The sequence below is a fragment of the Psittacula echo genome (genome assembly GCF_963264785.1).
Source record: "Psittacula echo genome assembly, chromosome: 12".
Lineage (NCBI taxonomy): Eukaryota > Metazoa > Chordata > Aves > Psittaciformes > Psittacidae > Psittacula > Psittacula echo.
The window spans coordinates 14,800,003-14,824,046 of NC_137747.1; the positions used below are offsets into that span (position 1 = coordinate 14,800,003).

Consider the following 24,044-nt stretch of genomic DNA (forward strand, 5'->3'; position numbering starts at 1 on the left):
ATGAGGCCATGCAGGTGTTAATTAAAACGGATGTGAGGCAGAACAGGTCACTGTTTGGTGTCATCTGCTCCTGAAATGAGCCTCACAGTGCTTAACCCAGCCCTTCCTCCAGAGATAGCAGGGGAAGAGCTGCCCCTGGAGCCTCTGCTCTTATCTCCCCCGTGAGCTCCTCCTAGGAGCACCCCCTAGTCCTGCACAATGGCCCTGCTTTTTGGCTAAATCTCTGCTGGACTCTTAATAGCACAAAACCCTTCCGCTCCCGGACTGGCTTGGAGCAGGGCAGTGCAGGGGTGAGAGCTGTAGCCAGAATCATGGGCTCCTGGAGGTTCAGGTGCAGAAACAAGCTCCCTGCACTGAGCTGGGGCAGGAGCTGCTCACATGTGGACACTGATGGACACTGCCCCCAGGTCAGGCACCCCCGCGGGAAGGGTCTCAGGTTTGCTCAGCATTCAGATTCAATCAGATCCCCTTTACTCTCCAGCCAAGGTGAGGAGGGAAAGCAGAGCTTTCCTCTGGGAAGCACCAACGGCTGGTGTTCCCAATGAGCCGGTCTGCAGAGCCTTCTGACAGCAGTTCAGTGTGGCAAAGCCCTTCCATTCTGTGGGAGAGCCCAGCACTCAGCACCCTTCACAGCTCTGGGAAATGGGGCTGGCATCTTCTCTGGGACATGCCCATGTCAGGAGAATGCCTGAGTAGAAGGAGTCTCTGCATGAGCACTTCTCCCAAGCCAGGGTGCTGTGCCAGGCTCTACACTATGCCTGGGCAGAGCTTGTGGTGTAGTGGGGACCAGCAGCAGCACGGCTGAGCATCACCGAGTCAAACCTGGGCTGCTCCATAAGTGCAACTTAATGAATCCCAGTTCCTGCCGCTCGGTGTCTCATGGTTGGATCAGCTCACAGCTCGTAAGGCACATGAGAGTTTTTCCCATGGTTTGGGGCACTCATAATGGCTCTGTCCTATGTGGATTCTTTGATGTCTTGTAAAAGAGCTGATGATGAATCTATTTCCTCAGCGGGGACCCAAGTTCAGCACTCTCCTGTCTACCCAGATGCCCTTTTTTTTCACAAAACAATTAGACAACAGCACAAGGAACTGGAATTCAGCCTCTCTGAGGATGAAATCTGGCAGAAAGTGACCTGGAGCCTCAGCACTGGGGTTGGATGGCAGGAACAGGCAGATATACACACGCTCACCCATCCCTCCTTCCCTTTCACAGCCAGGCTAGCGAGGATGGAAAAGCAGCTCTGTCCTGCTGTGCCCGTCCATCGCAGGAGAGCACTGGAGGCCAGGACCAAGGGCTTTGACACCACGCTCCACCAGCTGGTTTTTCCTGAGGCCTCAGACACACACGTGCAGCACGCTGTTATTAAACCTGGCTCGCACTCCCTGCGCACAGGGGAAAAGAGCTAAGGCTGCGAGCAAGGTTCACTCTGAACTCCGGCATCCAGCGTTAAACCATGCAGCTCTGTCGACTTTTGTTTGTTGTGTAGAGCTGCTCCTAGAGCGTCCCCCCTGCAGCACCCCAGCGGAGCGGAACAAGTCCATGTACCTGCTTCATGTGGTGCCAGACACACCGTGTACAGCCCGCGCTGCAGCCTCCTCTGGGGTGCAGCCTGACAGGCGGCTCGCAGCAACACCCGCACCACGCTGCACCGAGCGGAGGAGCCGCTGCCGAGCACGCACCGGCTCATTACAAACACTTCCTCCTCCCGCTGCCCCCAGCCTCCCCGGCTCCGCTCTCCTGCTAACGTTTCTGTGCACCTCAGGCTGAGCCAAAGACTCCTTTTAACTGGAAAAGGTCGTTTGTCTCAGCATCCCATCATCTCTGCCTCAGTGTCAGCCCGAGCCTCCATGCCTCCTTCCCCCAATGGCCACAGGTTACACGCCTGCGTTCGGGATGCCATCCTTTCCCAACAACTTATTTTCCTTCAGGAGCTCTGGAGAAGCATTGCAAACCTCACGTGGTGCTTCCCTGCCTGGGCTGACATGGGGCAGGAGCCTCATCAAACCCTTGCTGTGGTCCTGGATGATGTCCATGGGCGTAAGTGTTCTGAGGACAGTGAGATGCTCAGCCCAGGCTCTGCTTCTGCAGGGTCTCACCGCTGCAAGGCTGCGAGCTGACCTCCACTGTGTAGCAGGAGGGATGTTACCCCCATCCCAAACTGCCCAGCGCCCCTTGAGGAGGGTCCTCTCCTCCTTGCCCAAGAGCAAAGGCTCCCCGTGGCTCACACCAAGGGTCTTACACCGCTGTGGTCAGTGCTGTGGTGCCTCAGGAGTGCTGCCGGCCAGGGCATGGTGCTCAGCACCCAGCAGACACTGCTGTGGGCACAGGCAGGATGCAGCGCACAGGAGGGGCAGGAGACCCGAACTTCCCAAGGAGGAAATGCTGGTGTCTGTGGGAGATCAATGGCTCTGCAGGGAAACACAAGGGGTTCCCTCATCCCTCCTGGAGCCTGGCACCAAAGCCCAGATCTGGTGAGGGCTGATGCCAGCTCCAAACCAGCACTGCTTCCCGCGTCCTGCTTCCCCTCCCTGCAAAACGCAGATGCCGGGTTTGCTGGGACCTTGGTGATGCGGTTCCATCAGGCCAAGTGATTGAGCTGCCGGTTTCCAGCAGCGCACATCGCTTCGTGCCAAACACGCCGAAGGGGCACAGCCAAGGTCCCTCCTGCCGTTCTCCTCCCGTGAGCGAGGCAGAGCCGGGCAGGGGCTGGGGGGGGGGGGGACAAGGGCCCGTGCCGGGGGGCGCGGGGAAGGGGCAGCTCCGGCACGGCTCGGGGGTGCTGCAGCTCCCCGGGCCCCTCGGGTCGCGCTCCAGCCCCGGGGCTGCGCGGGAGGGTTCCGCGGGGAGCTGCGCTTTGTCTGCCCTCCCGCGGGGCCGGGGTCGGCGGCTGCGGGAGGGCGGGAGGAGGAGCGCGGCCCGCCCCGCCGCCGCCGCCGTACAAAAGGGGTCGGTCGTGCGGCGGAGCCCCGTGTGCCGCCGGGCAGGGCCGGGCCGGGCCGGGCAGGGCAGGGCAGGGCGCAGCGGGCGGCGCTCCGGTCCCCTCCGCAGCGGCCGCCCCGTCCCGCCCCGTCCCGCCCCGTCCCGCTCCGCCGCCGCCGGGCCCGGAACCATGCGCCTCCGCGGGGCTCTGCTCTGCCTCTCGCTGGGGACGCTGCTGGCCCTCGCCGACGCCAAGGGTGCCTTCTACCCGCCCGCGCCCCCCCTGCCCTACGGCGGCAGGTACAGCCTCTACACGGCCGGCTCCAGCCCGCAGCTCGGCCCCGGCAAGCCCGTAGGCAAGCACAAGTAAGCGATCGCCTTGCGCGTCCCCGGCCGCGGCCGCGCAACCGGCCCGGCGCGTACCGGGAGCCTGCATCGGCCCTGGGTACCGGCGGGGCTCGTTGGGCATCCCTTACCGGGCACAAACGGTGGGTACCGGCGAGCGGCAACGCCTCTGGGGTCAGCAGCAGCATCCGCGGCGGGTATCGCAGCCGCGGTACCGGCCGTGGGCAGCGTCCCCCGAGGGCAGCCCTCGCTGGGGAGCGGTCCCTGTGCCAGGGGCAGGTGGGCAGGGCAGGACGGGGGTGCTCAGCGCTGGACGGGGCGGACTGTGTGCGGGGGGGTTCGGGTGTGATGCGGTCCTGCGGGGGACAGGGCTGCGGGGGGCACCGCGGTGCCCGCATGTGTTCACGGGGTAGGTGCATGTACCTGTTCTGCAGGACATGGGCATGGGGAGATGCGCGGGGGGTGGCTGTGCACAGACCTCCGCATGGAAACACGGATTGGTTTGGAGGGAATTTGCTCATTTGCTTGTAAAGCACAGACTCAGTGGAGATCAAATAGGTTTTCAAGTAACCTGGAAAACTCGGCAGAGGAGGAATGTGGGCTTTATACACGCACTATAGACTTTTTCCATTCAATTGCAAAAAGGCTTTTACTGGGGGGGGGGGGAGGGTCGCTTCCCTCCCCCCTTGTTCGCTAGAACCGTTTCTGTGGGGCTGCTTTGGGAAGGGGAGGATGTGGTGTTATGAACAAGCTGAAACGAATAAAGTAACATTGAGACGAACAATACTGGCAGTGCCAGCAGGAGCTTTCTAAACCCTGTAACATTTTCCAGCTGCTCACTCCTAAAGCATCGGGCTGGAGCTATAAAACTGCAGCTCAGGTGGGTGAGAGGGAAAGGGGGTTCTGAGGGGTAGAGTGAGCCAGAACCACCCTGCCCAAGTAGCCGCAGGTAGTCAGTGTTCATCAGCGGTGGCCTGTAGATCTGCCCATGTTGGCTACCAGCTTACTTGCAGAAGGGGTTCACAGTTTGTGAGCAGGTCCTGGATCTCTGGATAGACAGTGATTCTAAGTTTCCACATGCACACTCACACATGATCTCCCTTCCCTCCAGCTCAGAAAAGTGGATCGCCTGTGCTCTCTGTGGCCCAGTGCTCAGATAAATCACTCACTTTTGGACGTGCCGGGAGCAGCACGGATCCCTGCACACGCTCTGAGCCTGGCAGCCTCTCCCCTGCGTCTGGGCAGGCTGGGAATGCCAGGAGTGCCCATCCCAGGGGAGCAAAGCCAGCCCTCAGCAAGGGCAGGGATAGAGGTGCTGGTGCTGCTCCCAGGGGGATGCTCTGGGGGTGTGGGATGGGGAGTCCCTGCTGGGAGGGAGCAGGGGGAGCGGGGTGTTGGAGGGAGGATAAGCCTGCTCACACCTTGCTGCTTCGTGGAGGGAGCTCCAAAGGGCTGTTGGAGGCAGAGGAGCCTGACTGGGGGCAATGGAGGGCTTATGGTAGGTCTTGGCATGGGCAGGGGCTGTACTTTTGTCTTCACGTGTTTGCCACCATTGCTTGGCTCTCCTTCACCTCTTTCCGCACTCAAGATGAGCCAGAGGCCTGCTGCTCTGTCCCCAGAGGATGACATTGGGAGGGCTGCACACACACCCCCGTGTGCACACACACACGTGCACACCCCTGTGCACACACACATGTGCACATGCACACACACGTGCACACACACATACACGCACACACACATGCACACACACATGTTGTGCACACACACATGCACACACACACATGTGCACACACACACGCACACACGCACACATGTGCACAGCCACATGCACACACACACATGTGCACACACACGTGCACACACGCACACGTGTGCACAGCCACATGCACACACACACACATGTGTGCACACACGCGCACACACATGTGCACACACACATGCACACACATGTGCACACACACGCACACATGTGCACACACGTGCGCGCACACACATGTGCACAGCCACATGCACACACACACACACGTGTGCACAGCCACATGCACACACACACACGTGTGCACAGCCACATGCACGCACACACACACGCACATGCACACACACACACATATGCACACACACACACGCGCACACACACGCGCACACACACACGCGCACACACACACGCACACACACGCACACACTCACTCCCCCGGGCAGGAGGCACCTCAGTCCTTCTCCCCAGGCCGCTCTGCTCTGTCGTGGCTGTCCCAGTCCCTTCCCTCAGCTCTGCCTGGCAGAGGTGTCTCAGCGCCGCTGGCACCATCGTCCTGCCAAGCCTGTGAGAGCCCTGGTCGGTCCTGAGGCTGCTCCTAGGCCATGGCATGATGATGCCAGGGAGCTCCGGCTGCTGCCCAGCTGACCCGCCGTCACCCCGGAGGGAGCCGAGTCCTCCTGCCCCACCGGGCACCTCGCGCCAGCCCATCTGCTCCTGCCTGAGCCCTGCTCTGTGTGCCTGCATCCTCCTCTCCTCCCGCTCTGCCGTCTGCCACGTCCCTGTGTCCTTAATCCCTCCCTCACCTCACATCCCTGCTGTCTCTGCCCCTGTGGGCCAAGTCCATCTGCTCCTGCAGCAGCGCTGCCTTCAGCTGGAACAGCCTTGATCTCCATCTGCCCCAGCAGCACTCCTGCATCCTTCCCACGCAGCCTTCCTCCCAGCCACCTCATCCTCAGTGCCTGGGTTTGCTGCTCGGCTCTGGAGAGGTCAGTGTGCATGGAGCTGGCTGCAGGCACCATGGCCAGAGGGAAGAGACTACACTCCATGCACCATCCATCCAAGGGATCTGAGGGAGTTTCCAGCCTCCATCCCACTTGGGACCTGGGTTGTTCCTGCCTCCCTGGTGAAGGGAGCTGCACTGTTGCAGCCCCACAGAGCAGCCAGCCGGCACCTTCTCTGCCTCTGCTCACTGTAGCATCACACATGGTCCAGTATGACAGTACCCACGGCAAGGTCCAAAGGCTTCTGGGCTGGCAGCACTCCAGAAGGACAGATCACCCCTGCCAGACGCTGCTGGAGCTGTTTCTGGCATGCTGTTCCCATAACTGCTGCTGCAGGTGGGGTTCTGCTCTGTTCTCCCCGGCCGTGATGTGCCCAGCACAGCCCAGCTCTGAGGCTCTGGGTGACCCGTGCACTGGTAGCAACATGGCCATGACTGTGAGAGCAGCAACTGCCCTCAGCACCCGGCCTCTCGTCCACAGCAGCACCTCAGAGGTGAGGGTGCTCAGCCTGCTTCCAGCACCAACACAGCTGCATCCGTTAACCCAGAGGAGAGGTACCTGGGCCCCCATGGGCTGAGGAAGAAGCTCCTCCGCATTGCTGGGGATGGCACCAAGGGGGATGGTGGGATTGGGCAGTGCTGGGTGAATGGAGGCTCGGAGCTGGGTGCTGGAACCCAGTGCATAACCCAGCCCAGGCACCCAGCAGCAGGCTGGCACTGGGGACCCTGCTCTATCCGCACTCCCTGCACTCCGCAGGCCCCTCTGCTGTCCCTGTCCCCAGGGTGTGGGGCGGGGTGGGCTGGGCTGGGGGTTCCAGCAGCAGGGTCATGCAGAGCTGCCTGGGATGGGTTACATAGCCGGGTGCTGCTGGGTGCCAGGCTGATGGTGTCTCCCTGTGCTTCCCCACAGGAGCTACTGTGCCTACGTGGTGCAGCGCAATGTGACGTGCGTGCTGCAGGACGGGGCCGAGAGCTACGTCAAGGCTGAGTACCACAAGTGCAGCTGGGGACCCAAGTGCCCGGGGAAAGTGCTGTGAGTATGGGGGACCCCGGGCCATGGCTCCCTTCCCACCAGGCCACAGCTCTCCTCGCGCTCCAGAAGCCCCGTGCCACCCATCTGACCATGAGCCCTGCTCTTCAGAGCACAGCGAAAGGGGCTGAAGGGCTTTTTCTGGATGGGGCAGTCAGTGCAGGGCAGGGGTGCTGGCAGGAAGCAGGATGGGATCTGTCAGGAGGGAGAGGGAGCGCTATCCCTGATCAGAAATCAATCAGGAAGTCATGGGAAGCTGGTGGGGTGCATCCCTGCAGACATTCCAGCCCAGGCTGGATGTGGTTCTGGGCACTCTGATCTAGCTGAAGACGTCCCTGCTCACTGCAGGGAGTTGGACTGGATGAGCTTTGAAGGTCCCTTCTTCCCATCACAAATGTTTTAGCAGCATCTGGGGACTTGAGGACATCCTGCGGTTGCTGGTACCTGTGAAGGAGATCCCTAAAGCAGCTCCCATCTCTGCAGCGTCCGCTGCTCGCCTCCTCCAGCCCTTCAAACAAAACTGGGGTGAAAACAGGGTGTTTTCTGGACCTGCAGCTGAGTTTTCTGCACAGCCTCAGGCGCTGCATCACACATGAGAGGGAAATGTCTCTGCCACACACTTGGGCCATCAGCTCATGAATCATTTCATCTCAGCCCTGAGGAGAAGGACTTGGGGGTGTTGGGTGAGGAGAAGCTCCCCATGACCTGGCTTCAGTGAGCGCTTGAGCCCAGACCCCCCACCCCATGTGCTGGGCTGCACCCCCAGAGCGTGAGCAGCAGCTCAGGGAGGGGATCCTGCCCCTCTGCTGTGCTCTGGGGAGACCCCCTCTGCAGTCCTGATCCAGCTCTGGGGCAGCAGCACAAGAGGGACGTGGAGCTGTTGGAGCGAGGCCAGAGGAGGCCATGGAGATGCTGCGAGGGCTGGAGCAGCTCTGCTCTGGAGCCAGGCTGAGAGAGCTGGGCTGGGGCAGCCTGGAGAAGAGAAGGCTCCTAAAGGGGAGACCTGAGAGCAGCTCCAGTGCCTAAAGGGGCTGCAGGAAACCCGGAGAGGGGCTTGGGACAAGGGCCTGTAGGGACAGGCCAAGGGGAATGGCTTTAACCTGCCAGAGGGGAGACTGAGATGAGCTCTTAGGCAGAAGCTCTTCCCTGTGAGGGTGCTGAGGCGCTGGCACAGGGTGCCCAGAGAAGCTGTGGCTGCCCCATCCCTGGCAGTGCTCAAGGCCAGGTCGGACACAGGGGCTTGGAGCAAGCTGCTCCAGTGGAAGGGGTCCCTGCCCGTGGCAGGGGTTGGAGCTGGAGGAGCTTTGAGGTTTGTGTTGGCACAAACCAGTCTGGGAATCTATGATCTTGTGCTCTCCTCGGCCAAAAGGTGCCAGACTGTGCCATCTGTCACAGTGGTCATCTGTGGGGCCAGAGACCAAAGCAATAAAGACATTTGTGATTTTCCAAACTAGCAACGGGAGTTAAAAACAATTCCAACCAAAGCACCTCACCAGAAACCATAGGTTCAGGACTAACGGCTCTGCTCAGACAGTCCCTCCTCACCCCGGGCTGGTTCTCAGGCTTGTCTGTGTTGCCAGCCTGTTGGGGAGGACTGTTCTCTCACCATGTGCTGTCAGACCTCGTGGTTCAGTCCTGGAGAGGGTGGGCACAGATTCTGTTGTTGTGGTGTCACGAGCTGTGTCCCTGGCCGGGCACTGCACTGCTACACTGACCTATGGTGCAGCAAGAGCTCTTGAAGGAGGTGGGTCATGGTCTGCCGATGCAGGACATGCGTCTCAGCCAGGCTTTCCCATGCCCCCAACAGGACCCATGACCCCCCTTGTCTCTATTGCTTGACATTGAGGTTGCTTCTCTAAACTGATTTCTCTCTTGCTCCCCTCTCCTGGAAAGGTATCGCACCTTCTTCAGGCCCAAATACAAGATTGGGTACAAGACAGTGACTGAGCTGGCCTGGAGGTGCTGCCCCGGCTTCATGGGAGAAGGGTGCCACGACAGCCCCACTGACCAACCCGGCCTCCTGCCCCAGCAGCCCAGCCCCAAGGTGCCTCCCGGGCAGAAGATGTTTCCAATCCCCAGGCTTCCTCCCTATCCCAAAAGCCACCCTGACCTGTTTCCAGGACCAAAGAAGAATCAATATGGTGAGCTCTCGCTCCTGCTTCACATCCCCAGGTTACCACACCACCGCACGCTCTCACACCTCCTGGTTCTTTCTGTGCTGTTCCAGCACGGGACATGAATTTGGCAAACCATCAGTGGATGATGTGCTCTCTGATCCGAGATCTGGCACTGATTGCTTTGAGGATCACTTGCTTCTTAAATGTCGTTTGTTTCACAATGTGCAGCTGCAAAATTTCCCTCATTGCTTTAAAGCATTTTCCATTAATTTTGGTGTCAACAGAGCTTCCCCAGGCTGCTCTCATCACCTGCTATTGAACAGAGGGCTTGATCCCAAGGAGAAAGAGGGTTTCCTGATCAGCTTAAGAAGAAAGGTAGAGGAAAGGAGGAAGGGTGGGCTGATAGCTCTCTGGCATGGCACTAAGAGGGATGCAGGAGCTAATGTTAGTATGGGAAAGGACTCTCATCTCGGAGGTAGCCAAGGAGGGAAGTTGAAGGAACACCAGCCCTGACTGTCTCTCTGTTCCTTCGCTGTGCAGGCAAGAAGCTGCCGGGGCTCTTCGGGGACCGCCTGGATCGGCTGGAGGAGGAGGTGAGGCGCCTTTCCCAGTCCTACGACAGCCTGCACACCATGGTGAGCGGGCTGGGCGACCGCCTGCGCCTCGCCATCCAGGAGGACACCACCAGGATGATCGGCTCGCTGATGAACAGCCCCGGCACGCCGGACTCCGCCGTGGGCTTCGGCATCATTCCCGACGGCCTGGTGGACGCAGCGGACAAAGCCGACATCGGCGCGTTCCCTCCCGTGGGGGACATCCTGACCAAGGTGACGGAGGTGAGCGACGTGCTGAAGACCAAGGCGGATCTGCTGCAGGAGGTGCACGGCATGGTCCTGGACCACGACGGGCAGATCAAGCATCTGCTGGAGTCAGCCCGGCCCTCGCCCCTCACCTCCATCGACCTGCTGGAGGAGTATGTGGACACGAGGCTGAGCAACCTGCGCGGGGAGCTGCTCGACGGCTTCGAGAAGAAGCTGGGCAAGCTCCAGAGCACGTGTGATTTCCGGATCCAGGAGGTGCGGCAGCAGTGCGAGGAGGAGAAAGCTGCCAACGTGCGGCTGCAGCAGACACTGGACGGGAAGGAGCTCGAGATCAAGAAAGAGATCTCCCAGCTGGAGACCCAGATCCAAGGGCTGACAGTGGTGGAAAGCTGCTGCAGCAACCTGGACTACCTCACCGATCGCATGAACATCCTTGAGAAAGGCCTCCACAGCATCTCCGAGTCCCAGAAGAACTTGCATTCCCGGCTGGATGGAGAACTCTCCAGTGTCACCCTAGGGAACCTTTTTGAAGGGCGCTTTGAAGACCTGGAAGCCAGACTCAATGCTACAGAGAGAGAAATGGGGAGCTGCTGTTCTGGTATAGAGGACAGCATGAGGGGCACGGTGGTGGCAGAGGTGGACGGCATGAGGGCTGCCTTTGAAGACAAAATGCAGACCCTGGAGGACAGGTTCATGACCATCGTGGGGGAGCTGAACAATGTGAGCTCTCCCATGGGAATGGACGGCGCAGTGGTGCCCGTGCTGGAGGGCGAGCTCGCCAGCATGAGGAAACGGACAGACGAGGCACTGGAGGTGCTGCAGAATCGCCTCGTCACGCTGGAGAGCACTTGTTCCCTGGGCTGCAGCTCTGCCTCCAAAGACGTGGAGACCTTCCGCACCGAGATCGAAGACTGCCAGAACAAGAACCAGGACCTGCTCCTGCGCATGGACAGCAACTACGACCTCCTGCGCAAGCTGAACGCCACCATCCTGGAGATCCAGCGGCGGATCGAGGAGGAAGCGTCCGGGGCTTTGCAAGGGGAGATCACCCTGCTGAAGATCAACCTGAACACCGTGAGCAAGTCCCTGACGGGGCTCAAGGACTCCGTCTCCCAGTACTCGGACACCGTGACACACGTCAACTCCTCCCTGGATGAGCACGAGCGGAAGATTGAGGATGAGGTCCACTCCATCCAGGAGAAAGTCAACGACCAAAGCTCCCAACTGTTCTTCAGCAACCGGCGTGTCCTCAACCTCAAGGGAGACCTGGAGCGACTCAAAGCCAGGATCATCAATGACCTGAGCTCCTGCAAGAACGTGGCCCATGACCTGCAGAAGGAGATCGCTCTCTTTGATGACCGGGTGGCCCGGGTGGAGAGCGCCTGTGGCAGGCTGGGAGCCATCACGGGAAGCCTGGATGGCATCAGGGATGAACTGGAGAAACACACGGGCAGCCTGTGGGACTACATGGACCACATGAACGGGACCTTGGCTGCCCACTCTCAGGAAATAACGGGACTGAAGGACAACCTGATGGACTGCCAGGCCAAGGTCTCCGAGCTGGCTGAGCAGGTTGGCCACTTGGAAGAGCAGGCGCAGGGGAAGCAGCATTAGCCGCGTTGCCACGTGCTTCTTCCTTCTCCTCCCTGTGAAGGACAGGATTAGCTTCCATCGCACAGACTTGCTCCAACGTGACAACAGCTCTTGGGATATTCTTTTAAATGAAAGGATAAATTAAAAGCTGCTACAACCCCTTTATTTTTATTTTTAATCCTGTCTGCCCCACTCCTCCATAACGTGCCCATCGGTACCCACCAGCCCTGACCCTGGTGCAGCAGCATCACTGCTCCGGCTGGGGCATTTCTTTGGCTCCTGGGCTGATGACCCCAGAAGGACAATTCAGGAGGAAGCTGGAAGCAGAAATGCGGGGGGGGGAGGGGGATGTATTTTGTTTGTGTGGATTTATCACTTCTTGAAGACTAAACCCCTGTAGTTACCAGCTGAGGAATAGAGGTTCTCTGGCCTGAAGACCTGCTGCATCTTAATGAAGGGACTGAGCAGAGCCGGGGCTCCGTACAGGGAACAAAACTCACCCCAGGAATTGTGGATCTCGGAGAACACACGCGTCCACACATCCCCTGGGAGCTGCCTTCTCCCTCTGAGACAGCAGCCCACCTCGTGTACCATAAATCCATTTACATTGTGCATGCTCCTTATGGAACATGTGAGGATCTGCATTAGGAAAACACATGCATAGATAGATGTATGGTATGTGTATGTATATTTTTGAACAATCACTTGCTATGGTGCTCATCTGATTGCAATCTCCTCTTGCTGTCCCTGTGTCCCTTGCTGTATTTTGAAGAACCAATTGAGCAGCTAAACCCTGTTCCTCAGGACATCCATGTCTCAATCCCACTGTGCTGTGCTCACTGCTTATGCCTGGGGCTGATATGAAGGGTTATGGGAAACCTGTGTCTTCCCCCAAGAGCCGTGTGTCCATAGGCCTCTGCAGGAGCTGGGCATGGAGCAGTCCCGTCCTCCAGCTCTGCTTCTCTCCTGTTTTATCACTGAAACTGTGAACATGGTTTTCCTCATCTCACACCAGGGCAGGAGAGCTGCAGCGGCTCCAGAGGCTGAGCGTGAGGCTCTCCCTGTGCAGAGCAGGAGTCTGCATCCTCCTCATGTTCCTCTGAGCTCACCGGGGTGCCAGCAGCCCTGGGGACCCACACCAGTGCGGAGAAGGGTACCTTTGAGAAGACGTCTTGAGACCTCAGCTCAGCCTGGGAATGAAGAAGCTGTGATTCACACAGCCAGCTTGGCTCTTTTCCCACAGACAGGCAGGCTGGAAAACACCGAACGTGTTCCTGAGCAACTCCAGCCCTGCCCTATGGAGCCGGAGCCTGGACTGTGTGGCCGTGGCTCACAAAAGCCGCCTCTCCCAGGGAGCCTGGCGTGGATGTCCTCTGCTGCTCAGCCAACACGGACTTCGCTACCAGAAATGACAAAGAAGAAATGAAAGAGCCCCATCTGACCAGCTCTGGCACTTTATAGCAGAGGAACATGGTTTTCTATCAGCTCAGCACTGCGGCTTATGGACCCTTCCACACCAGCTTGCCTTCAGCTTCACCCGGTGCTCATCACCCTCACCAGGCTGTGCCTGCTCCACCACCCCATAAAGGAGCAGCTCTGTGCTCTGACCAGCACAAAGCAGAGATGTATCTGAATGCCTTTTCTCCTCCATAGAAACTGGATGAACTCTCTGGAACAGATACTTCCAGGCTGGGGAAGGCAGCAAGGATCAGTGTGGCCACATCGTGCTACCGTGATGTGGTAGAAGCTCTTTCCCCTGCCAGTGGATCATGGTCCAGCTGTGTGAGAGGGAGAGGGGACCTGGTCTCCCACCACTCACTTATCCCCACCAGCTCAGAAGGCTGCCAGATGCTCTGAGCACCTGAATCCACTCCTGCTGCTCTGGGCTTTGCTGACTTGGAGCCGTGCTGCAGCTACTGAACACTTCTCCAGCCAAGGGGTGACCTCCAGCTGCCTTTGGGCATCCTGCAAAACCTGCTTGTGGACAACAAAACCCAAGGCTTTTTCCCCAATCCAAGGAAGAAGACTCAAGCCAACCCTCATCCCACTGGAGCATCCTGCCTAAGCCCCATCCCCATCCTCTCACAACAGGGAGAAAACAGACTGCAAAGAGAACAACCAAAGAGAAGGCCAAGCCAAGGGCCAGGCTCCCCCTTCCTAGGGCTGGGACAGAGCAGCTCAACAGCATTGGCTGCCTCCAGCACAGAGGGACCAGGACTGGCTGTAACAAACCCAGGACAAGGAAGAAGTCTGACCTTCCGGAAAATGGTGCTACATTTGGACTATACCTGACGAGTCACTTGAAGCTATGGACAGTTTGTATTCCAGTTCTCAGCTATTTGTGTTTAAAAAGTGAAGGAACTTTGTAAAAATAGGGCATTTTTATTGTGGTTTTGCTTGCAGAGAGGAAAGGAGATGGTGCCCATGGGGCTGTCCTTGCACAGGCAGTGCTCTGAGGCAGTTGCTAAGTGATGCTGGTAAAAGGCTGTGTTTTATTGTGTTTAAAACCTTGTACATTTGTTCAGGTTTTTAAAGCTGAAAACGTGTTTGTACTGGAAAAGACAAAAATAAAGTATTTCTTGCTGAGGTTTGCAGGATCACAGAGACGTGTGGGGCTTGCAGGAGAGCAGAGCTGCACCACAGGGCAGGCAGAGTAGATATACACTCACAGCAGTGATACAGGAAGGAGAACGGGGATGCCAGGCTGGGGAATGGGCCCAGCAGTGCTCCTGCCTGGTTCAGTTCATGCAGTCACAGCTGAGAGCTCCCAGAGCAGGGCACCAGGCTTGGACAGGTCCCTCACCCAGTACAGGCCGGTTGAGTCCCAGCCCAAACCAGCTCTGAGGCAGCCAAGCTTTCCTTGAGTGCTCCAACTCCAGGGCACAGGACCAAGCTCCTGTCCTAGCATGAGACTGCAGCAAGAGATTCACCCCATGCACATAAACCCAGGCTTTGCTTCCTGTATGAGATCAGGTTTGCACCAGTACCTGAAGGCAGAAGAAAGAGGGAAAAGAAAAACAGAAAATGCCTTTTCTAGTGCCCTGGCTCCACAGGCCAAGGAAGCTGGAGCAGGTCCTGCCCTCATCTCCACCAAGCTGATGCTCCTAGTTGGCCGCAGCTGTAGAAGGTCACAGATCCAGGCTCCCACTTCCATGCACAGGACTACAGCACACAAGAGGCAGCGCAGGGTAATTGCTATTAGTGAAGAACATCCAAACCCCAAACAGCTCCCAGACACCTTAGCAAGCTGTTAAGCCACAAGACAGCTTCACTCCACCAGCATCCAATCTGCAGGTAGCTGGACTGGGGGGAACACTGGTCATAGTGGAGGTAGCGACAGTTATGCTCATCAGTAAGACAGTGAGTGACCCACCACCACTTTTAACCAAGAGCCAGGCTTTAAAGGTGTTAAGAACATTAAGCAGGGACCCAGCTTACAGGAGTTTCATTTTAGTAAATGCAGGTTGTGTAGAGTCAGAGCTCTTTGGGCCCCTGATGAGTGTTTCTAGTGCAGAACATGACCCCTGTGAGAAGTGCAAAGTGCCTGAGCAGCAAGCAGGGACAAGCAGAGGCAGCTGGAGCATCCCATTCCTGGTGGAGAACGCACGAGAGCGCCCTGGGTCAGGTCTCCACAGGTAACGAGGTCAGGAGAAGGCATCCAAGTCAACAGCAGGCAGTGGGGGTCTCCAGTAGGTGAAGTGGCTGTACTCCGGACACTCCAGAGCCACGCTCCCGCTCCGGCCCCGGGGAGGGAAGATGAGCTCCACCAGCTCCGACAGCCGCTCGTACCTATGGGGCAAGACAGAAGTTGCATTGAGCTCACTGGGGTTTTGTTTTCTACCCCAGGAAACGCTTCTCAAGGTTAAGGCCAGGTTAACCCAAAGATGCCGAGGAGCAGGCTCGTTGCTTACGTAGACTTGTGGTTCTTTGTGAGCTCCTGGATCAGTTCTCCCTTGGAGTTGACTGTGAATATGCGGCTCTCCGGCAGGCCAACCTGCTTGTAAGCATAGACATCCTGCCCAAGGCAGGCCAGCGAGGCATGAGAGCTGCAGGAAGGCACCACCACCCCAGCCCGAGCCCCCCTTCTCCCCATGAGACCCGCTCACGTTGGCTCTGTTCCCAAAAGCCGCATAGAAGGGCAGCCTGGTGGCAAACAGGTTCTGGATGTCCTTCAAGCAGGCGATCTTGAACACCTCCGGCTTCTTCTCAATCACCTCCCTGAAGCACAGAGCAGAGGTCAGATGGCATCAGCTGCTCAGGACTGTGGGCAGCCAGGCTGCCCGGAGCCAGAGAAGTGATGTGAAGGGCAAGAGGGGTTTTGTGCATGAGAAGCTTCCCAGGCAGCTCCAGGGAAGGCAGAAACAGCTCAAGGCTGTGCCATCCCTCAGCATCAGCCTGGGGCAGGGGGTGCCATCCCCAGGGACGTGAGATGCGGGGCTGGCAGTAGAGGATGTGGTACCTGTGGAAGGCAGAGAAGAGGCTGCTGGGGGCGAGCAGGATGGGGCCCTTGGGGAGCGCACAGCCCTGCTCGTTGACCCATTTGAGGTAGCCTTTGGTGATGTGCGCCATGCCGATGGCCCGGGCTGAGCAGTACAGGAACTTGTAGCCATTCCTAGCGGGAGAACAGGGAACCCTCGGAGCTGTGCCCTCGGGCAGGGCAGCCTCCTGCGCCGCCGAACACGAGGAGGTCGAACCTGTTCGGCCCGACCCTGCTCACCCCTTCAGCGAGCGAGCGGGCGGCTTCAGGCACAGCGCGACCCAACAGGGACCCGGGCTGAGCCCGGTCCCTGCCTGCCTCCCGGCTCGGCCCGACGGGCTCCTGCCGATGGCCGGTCCCCAGCCGCGGGCCCACAGTGCCTCCTAGCGGCCACGGCTGGGAGGACTCACGCTCGGGTGACGCCGGGTGCGGGTCCAGCTCCTGCAGCCCCAGGGGAGGTGTCCGTGCCCATGGCAGGGGTGGAACTGAATGGGCTTTAAGGTCCTTGCAACCAAAACCAGGCTGGGATCCAAACCACTCCGGCTCCCACCCAGCCTCCCCTCCACCATCCTCCCGCTTCCCCTGGCTTCACTTGATCCAGCACCTACAGGTGGATTTTATGGAAGAGCTTAGCAATCCCATGGTGAGTCCAGTCCTTTCCCAGATGCGGCAAAATGTGCCCAAGAGCATCTGACCTAGAAGAAAAGGAGACCAGGTTAGGCTGATCCAAGCCGGTGGGTATCCATGCCCACCACGATGGGTCTTGTGGTCCCTTCTGGCTGCATGCACAAGCCTTGCAAGGACATGTTCCCTAACAACAGGAGCAGGGGTGCCCGGGGAGAGAAAAGCCCTTTACTTGGTGATGGTGCCGTCGATGTCAGAGATCACCACCTTGTCGTCCCAGTTCCACAGGTAGATGGTGGCCTCACAGCGGCACGTGCCCTGGTACTGGGTTGTCACGCTGAACGCCACCTCGTTAGGACCATCCTGCAGATTCAGCCTTCCCTGGGCGCAGGAGGAACCAAGTGGTACATCAGCATGGGTTCATGCCAGCCTAAGGCCTGCCATTGGCCAGGCTGCCACCCAGACGGACCAGAGACCTTAAACCTCTGCAGGGTAGCCACCCAGGGCAAAATACATGGGTGCCCTATAAAAACATGAGTCAGGAGCAGAGAAATCCCTGAGGGTTGTCTTACCACACACACAAGCAAGGAAGGAGCAATGAGGTACATACGATTTGCTCAGAGGACAGCCTTAGGGATTTCTTGTAGGTCGGCAGAGATTCCTGTTCAGGAGCATCCATTGCTAATATGTCTCCGGAGCACAGGGGCTCTTCGTCACTGGATGACCCCTCTTCCTGCCTATATAAAGGGAAGAGCATGGTGGAAGAGCTCTGTAGATCACAGCTTTCCTTGTGAGCACCAGGAGAGATCTGGAGGGGACCCAGGACAACTGACCTAGGAAGTAGCCACAGAGGAGCTTGGCAGGACTGGGGTCAGCCAGAGCCTTAACAGAGCTTTCTGCCCTCATACATGCCATAGACATGGGAATATGTGGTCATTTAGGAGGAGAAGAGATCAGGAGCATGTAGAGACTCCTAAAGGCAACTTGGGGTGCAAGCACTCACCTCTGCTGAGCGGAGTCAGGCTGCAGCATCCCCACATTGGCTTTCCCTGGCCTCGGCTGCTGCTGCAGGCAGAGAGTAGTGTCATGAGCACCTCCATGCGAAGCACAGGAGCTGCTTTGCTTTACTGCCACTTGGAGCAGCGATACCAGGGAAGAGGTGACAATGAATCCCCTTGACACTGCTCCATGGAAGAGGAGCCACAACCTGGTGCTGTGGCTGCACAGGGAGACCAGCACACACATGTGGTGCCTGGGCTGTGGCATGAAGAGCACGTGGCACCATCACAAGGTCCATGTCACCACATTACCAGGCCCTGTCCTGCTGCCCAGGCATTAACAGACCTGAAGGGACAGCAGCAACCTTCACAAGCCACCTTGCCAACAGGTCTGGCTGCCCTCGTACCCAGCCTCAGGCCATGCCCAGGACTCTGCTGCCCTCCTCCCCTGGGACACGGGTATCACAGCCACTGCTCAAACACACCTCTTCCAATGGGAATTCTCTCCTCCTCCAGGAGAACCACCACCGGCTGCCTTTCCTGGGCATCTTCTCCTTCACCAGCTGGTCAATGGTGCTCTGTGAACAGGGGATGAAGGCAGCCCTCAGCCCAGGGAGGCTCAGCTGCCAGCAGGCTAAGACCACCCTAAAAGCCACCTTGAGGTCCCTCTAAAGGACAGACCTCAGGGTTTGCTGGGCTGGAGGAATGCTCAGCTCTGCCCACAAAGGCAGCTTGGCTTCTTGCAGCCCCACTACAACAATTCAAGCCCTGCTGAAAAGCATGGCCAGTAAATGGGTTGTGCCACTGACCTCAGGAATGTTCCTCTGGAAGGCCTGCAGGGACAGGACCATGGGAGCAGCCACTGCCCAGTTGTAATACCTGGAAGAAGCAAGAGGGATGGGAACATCACCACTCCTGGAGCAAGGGCTGTTTCCAGATCGCCACCCTGCAGTGTGGCCAGAGGGTCCTTTCCCACAACAACTGTGGTTTAACCACTGTCAGGGATGGAGTCCCACTCCTACTGGAGTGTTTCTGTAGGGTTCGCACTGGTGATGGTGGGATGAAGCAGCAGGCAGCGCAGGGCACTCACTTCTCGTTGAGCAGTATCACCAGGTTCGGGTCATCGATGAGCCCTGGATTCTCAGCAAACTGCTGGTAGGAGACCATGTGCTCCATGAACTTCTCTGGTGGGACAGAGGCTGTGTCACGCCACTGGTGTGTAACATGGGGACGGCAGGTTCCCCCTCTGCTCCCACCTACCGTGAGAGAGCTGCCTGCTGCCCCCCAGGCCTCCGCACAGCGACAGGGCAGCCGCGGGCAGCAGCTCGGGGGCTGTGGGGCTCTCAGCAGGGACATGGGGGGGCAGCTGGGTACAAACAGCGCTGCTGGGGGCTGCCGCGGGCTTTGAGCTCTGCTCTGGGTCACTGCAAGAGAGCAAACAGCAGCAGCATCAGCAACAGCTTTGGACACACCTGCTACAGGGGCACTGCTCGGGGTCCGAGCTCAGCCAGCAGGGACAACCCTCACCTCCTGGGGAAACAGAGAGCTGCCTGCTCCTCGGCCGGGCTGGAGGGGCCTGCCGGGTAAACCTCCCTGGGACCCACGTGGGGACTTCTGATGGCTCCTCAATGCACAGACAGAAGGGAGAGAGCTTAGCTGAAACTCCTGCCCAACCACCTTAGCATCTATCAAGGAAGCTAACAGCATTCTCCCCTAGCATATTTGTACACAGTTTAAAGAGAGCATCTCATTTCTTATTTGAAAAGCTGCCTTAAATCAACAGCAACAGAAGTACCACAAGACACCTGCACTGACATGAGACCACTCGCCAAGAGGAGACAAAGTAGGGGCCAGACTCCTGCCTATGTTCTGCTATGACAACATGGAGGTGCTGTTTGAAGCTAGCCCCATGCAAGATGATGCTTTGTGATCTCCCTCTTTGTCCAGTGCGGAATCCCAAGTGTCTCTTTTTCAGGGAGACAATTTCATTCTCAAATTATGCTGCCTGGAAGAGTGAGGTTGGTTAGAACAGGCAAGAATTCCTTAAATACACTGTCAAGGGAATCCTCCTCTGCTCTGTGATTTTTCCACTTGGCTTGGTACTCTTGGGATGAAGACACAAGCCAGGCCAGGTGCTGCCAAGTTAAGGTATGGTCTACACTGCTGAGAAATCTTCTAAACATGCAAAAAGCAGAGGCATCCAAGCATGGACCTCAGGAAACATAAGGCAAGAAACCCTCCTGGGGATCCACCGGAAGGAGGGGACCTGAGGAATGTCTCTTCAAGACAAAGGAGCTGGTAGCACAAGGAGAAGGCAAAGCACACACAACACACCTTGCGTGCCCAGGGCAGTGCTGGGGAAGTCACACTGAAGGAAGAACCCAGCCCTCCATGCAGGTCAAGTACACCCGCAGGCTCCAGCACCGCTCCCAGCAGCACCAGTCACCACCTCACCACCCACCTTGTCTCCTCTGGCTTCCCAGATGGGGCTCAGGGCCCTCCAAGTTCACCTGCCCCAGAGCAGCATCTGGCTGAACCTCAGGCACCAAGCTCCTGCCTCCCTCCTCTGGGGGCAAGGGGGTGTCCAACAGGGTCTCTGCCCTCACAGTGCTGGGGACGTCCTGCAGCCTGGGGAAACCGTTCCCATCCCATGGTGCAGGTGTTGGCTCCATTACAGACACAGCAGCGGAACAGGGTACGGCCTGAGGTCCTGCTGGGCACGGATCTGCTCCCAGGCCTTCAGAGGTGGCAACAAGATGGGTTGCCTTGTCCTCTGGGGCCAGTGCCGCAGAGATGGTGGTTTCTGCAGTAGCAATGGTCTTGACGGACTTGGCTGGTTCAACTTGTTCGGATTTATTCACCTGAGGAAAGCAGAAGAACAGGTTTGAGGACGGGAAGCTGCCCAAAGCATCAGGCCTGCTTAGAGGACATCTCCTCCAAGGCTGCCTGGCCACAGCCTCCTCCACTCTCAGCAGCCCTGTCACCGGCTGCTGGACAAGAGTGAGAGGAGGGACTCACCTGGGGGAGCCTTCCCCAGGTCCACTGCATGTGGGACTCAGTCCCCAGAGCAAGGCTCTCCTGGGATCTGATCTCCAGCTCAGAATCGCTTCTGGGAGAGGATGGATGGCTCAAGATGCGGCTACAAGAAGAAAAGGCAATGTGAGACCTCATCTACTCTACAGCCCCATGCTTTCACTGCAAGGACATTGAGGACCAAGAGCCCTGTAAGGCTGCTTTCCTATAGAGTCACTTCTACCCCCTGAGACTGTCACTTACAAATGAGCAAGTGCTGTGGGTTGAACCCTAACGGGTTCAAACTTAAACAGAGGAGACTGAGATGAGCTCTTAGGCAGAAGCTCTTCCCTGTGAGGGTGCTGAGGCGCTGGCCCAGGGTGCCCAGAGAAGCTGTGGCTGCCCCATCCCTGGCAGTGTTCAAGGCCAGGTTGGACACAGGGGCTTGGAGCAAGCTGCTCCAGTGGAAGGGGTCCCTGTCCGTGGCAGGGGGTTGGAACTGGATGAGCTTTAAGGTCCTTCCAACACAAACCAGTCTGTGACTCCATAAGCTGAGGCCCGAGGAAGCAGTGCTATACCACCAATGGTCCAGAAGCAGCTCAGCAGCAGAGCCCTGTTCACACAGGCTCCTTGTGTTTGTGACCATGGCCAGAAGCATCACTTGGGGGCTCTCAGCTTTCCTCTAGCCACACCATATGGGGCCCCCTCTCCTGCCACTCCCAAGTCCCTTTTCCTTACCACCCTCCTAGCCACAAGGCACGTCCCCTGCTGTCACCAAAGCCAAGGTGACTTGGCTCTGCCCGTTACCTGTCCACAGAGGCCAGCTCCCCGTCAGAGTAAGGGTGCATCTCCGGGGACTGCAGTGACACGGTTCCTTCTTCAGGGAGATCAGCAAAGGAGAAATACACTGAATCACTGCAAAGAGGGAAAGAGGTCCGTGATGCTGCTCCCAGGCACCAGGCTCTCTCCTGGAAAGCTGGCAACACCCAACTTCCCCATTTCCACTGGCTTCCTACTCCACAGGAGGCTGGGTCCAACATGGAAACACTTTCCCCATGTTTCAGTTCTGCTGGGCACCAGCAAGGGATGATCACCTTGGGGCTGGCAGCTCACATGGCTCCTCCATGGACATCCCACTTCTGGTCTCCTCGCAGCCTTCTAACTGTGAGTCTGACCCTTCCTTCCTCTTGGGCTTCCTCCTGCGTCGCCTCCTCTTGCGCAAGGTCACTTCAGTGTTGGTGTCCTCCTGCCCATGAGAGGGCTGAGCATCCTCCTCCAGGTGCTGCTCCGTGGGGATGGGGGACGTGCAGAGGCGGGAAGGGATGCTGCCCTGCAGCAGGGATGGGAGAGCCCATCAGCACCAGCACCCTCCTTCCCAGCCTGGCAGCTCATGGCTCTTGCCTATGCAACGCATTCCACCAGCACAACCAGCACCATGGTTGGACTTGGTGATCTTAAAGGCCTTTTCCAACCTAGATGATTCTATGGAGCTCTCAATTTGGGGGTGGGTTTGTGGCTAGGCCTGAAAGGAAATGTTCTGTATGTACAACTGGGAGGGGGGGACAGGGATGACACCACGGGTGACACACACAAAACCCAAGCCACAAACCAAAACCCAAACCACAAACACCTTGGGGTATCCAGCCTCATGCTGAAGACATCTTTAACACGGGCAAGGAGGCAGGCAGGAGATGGCACCACAAGACCAGAATTACAAAGGCTGCAGCTGGGATTCAGCTCTAGAGCCCTCTCCCTGCTCTAAACCCAGCCCAAGCCAGCAGCAACCACAAGTCCGCCTGGGAGGGAGCTGCCAAGAGTTCTGGAAGCCACAGCCAGTCTCATCCTGCTTCCCAGAGGAGTGGGCAGCCTGCCACAGCTTCTGGCTTCCTCCCATCCCTGTCACAAGATCCCCAAGAGGCCAAGCTCCGAGGTATCTGCCTGGCTGGCCAGCAGCCATGCCCATTGATGGAGGCCAGACTGGGATTCAGATACTCAGGCCCTCAGGGCGCTCCACCATTCAGATTCACCACACTGCCTGCAATGTGCTTTGAGTAGGAACCTATCTGGACACACAGAGCATCAGAGGGATAATGGAGTTACCCTAGGGAAGAGGAGCAATCCAAACGTGCTCCTTCCACCTCAACCCTGCACTTCCAGGTGGTCACAGCAGGACACAGACCAGCAGCAGCTCTTCATCACCAACCTCATTCTCCTCCGACTCCAGGACAAAGAAAGCCTCTCCATTGTCACCCAGCTTCATGTGCAGGTCTACAGGCTCCCCATTGATTTCAATGTCGACCTAGCAAGGGGCAGAAGAAGCCTGTCCATCACCCATCAGTGAGCAGGAAGGTATTTCCGAAGGGAGCAGATGAGTTGGGGTTGCTGATGGGGCTGACAGCCACCCAGACTCCCCTCCAAACACTGGCAAGCCCCGCTTTCAGCAGAGCTCCCATTCCCCTCAAACCCATAACCCACATAACCCATGGGTTATGGGAGATGCTGGGTGTGGAGAAGCCCAGTCCCGGGGCAGGCACCACTCACCACCTTCTCCCTGGAGCGCAGCACACCCAGCTTCCCGAAGCGCACGTGGAATGGGGAGCACTGGAAGGAGTTATCGGGCTGCCTCACCACCACCACGTCGATGCAGCCCGTCAGCGTGGCGGGGTTCAGGCCCCGGTACAGCTCCTTCACCGTGACAAAGACCGTCTCAGCAAGCTGCCCCACGTAGTTCATGGTTTGAGACTGCAACGAGAGATAGGGACAGACTCGGGTGGGGAAGAGGGCTCCAGCAGCTAAATGCAAGGTGAGGACATGAGAAGTCATCTCATAGCTGCAGACACAGCCCCACCATGGGGACAGGCAAGTTTCCCTAGGGAAACTGAGGCACACACACGAAGGGCCTCGCAGAAGATCAGCCAAAGGCTGTGAGCACCAGGAAACAGGGGAGAAGCCAGAGCACAAGTTATTGCCTCCAGCTTGGAGGAGAGATGCCATTAGCTCAGCACTTGGGATCAGCAGGCCAACAGTCTTGGTGTCAGCACATCACACCGGGGGCTGAGAACCACACAGCTTCCCGAGCTCTGCAGCCCACCTTGCCTCAAGGAGAGGATGAGAACACAGGACCAGCACCTCAGAAAGGCCATGGATGACCTAAAGGAAGCCTCCTGTGCCAGCGGCATGGTCAGCCAAAGGCAGAGTGTCCCGGGGGCTCTCAGCACAGCCCCTGGCGCACACCCAACCCAAGAGGTGGCTGGTGGGAGCTGGTTCCTTACCCAAAGGGATGAGGACAACCCCTGTGCAGGCACCCGGCTTCTCTGGTCCGTTTTGCACAAGCTCAGCCTTGTC

General features: G+C 58.1%; 2 protein-coding genes across 2 annotated transcripts; one reads left to right on the forward strand and one right to left on the reverse strand.

The window, feature by feature from the left end:
- Nucleotides 1–3,113: 3,113 nt before the first annotated feature.
- On the forward strand, nt 3,114–11,609 carry EMILIN3 (elastin microfibril interfacer 3; the record flags this gene model as incomplete). The annotated part of the gene is made up of 4 exons (XM_080627697.1): nt 3,114–3,289; nt 6,938–7,060; nt 8,951–9,198; nt 9,715–11,609. 4 exons carry the CDS (start codon nt 3,114–3,116, stop codon nt 11,607–11,609), a joined length of 2,442 nt encoding a protein of 813 aa, XP_080483823.1.
- Nucleotides 11,610–15,232: 3,623 nt separating this feature from the next.
- On the reverse strand, nt 15,233–23,432 carry LPIN3 (lipin 3; the record flags this gene model as incomplete). The annotated part of the gene is made up of 19 exons (XM_080627698.1): nt 15,233–15,377; nt 15,500–15,603; nt 15,695–15,806; nt 16,048–16,200; nt 16,674–16,760; nt 16,922–17,070; nt 17,300–17,426; nt 17,693–17,751; nt 18,173–18,265; nt 18,497–18,566; nt 18,778–18,871; nt 18,948–19,111; nt 19,215–19,311; nt 20,149–20,548; nt 20,706–20,826; nt 21,507–21,614; nt 21,794–22,029; nt 22,903–22,998; nt 23,241–23,432. 19 exons carry the CDS (start codon nt 23,430–23,432, stop codon nt 15,233–15,235), a joined length of 2,607 nt encoding a protein of 868 aa, XP_080483824.1.
- Between the last annotated feature and the right edge of the window lie 612 nt (nt 23,433–24,044).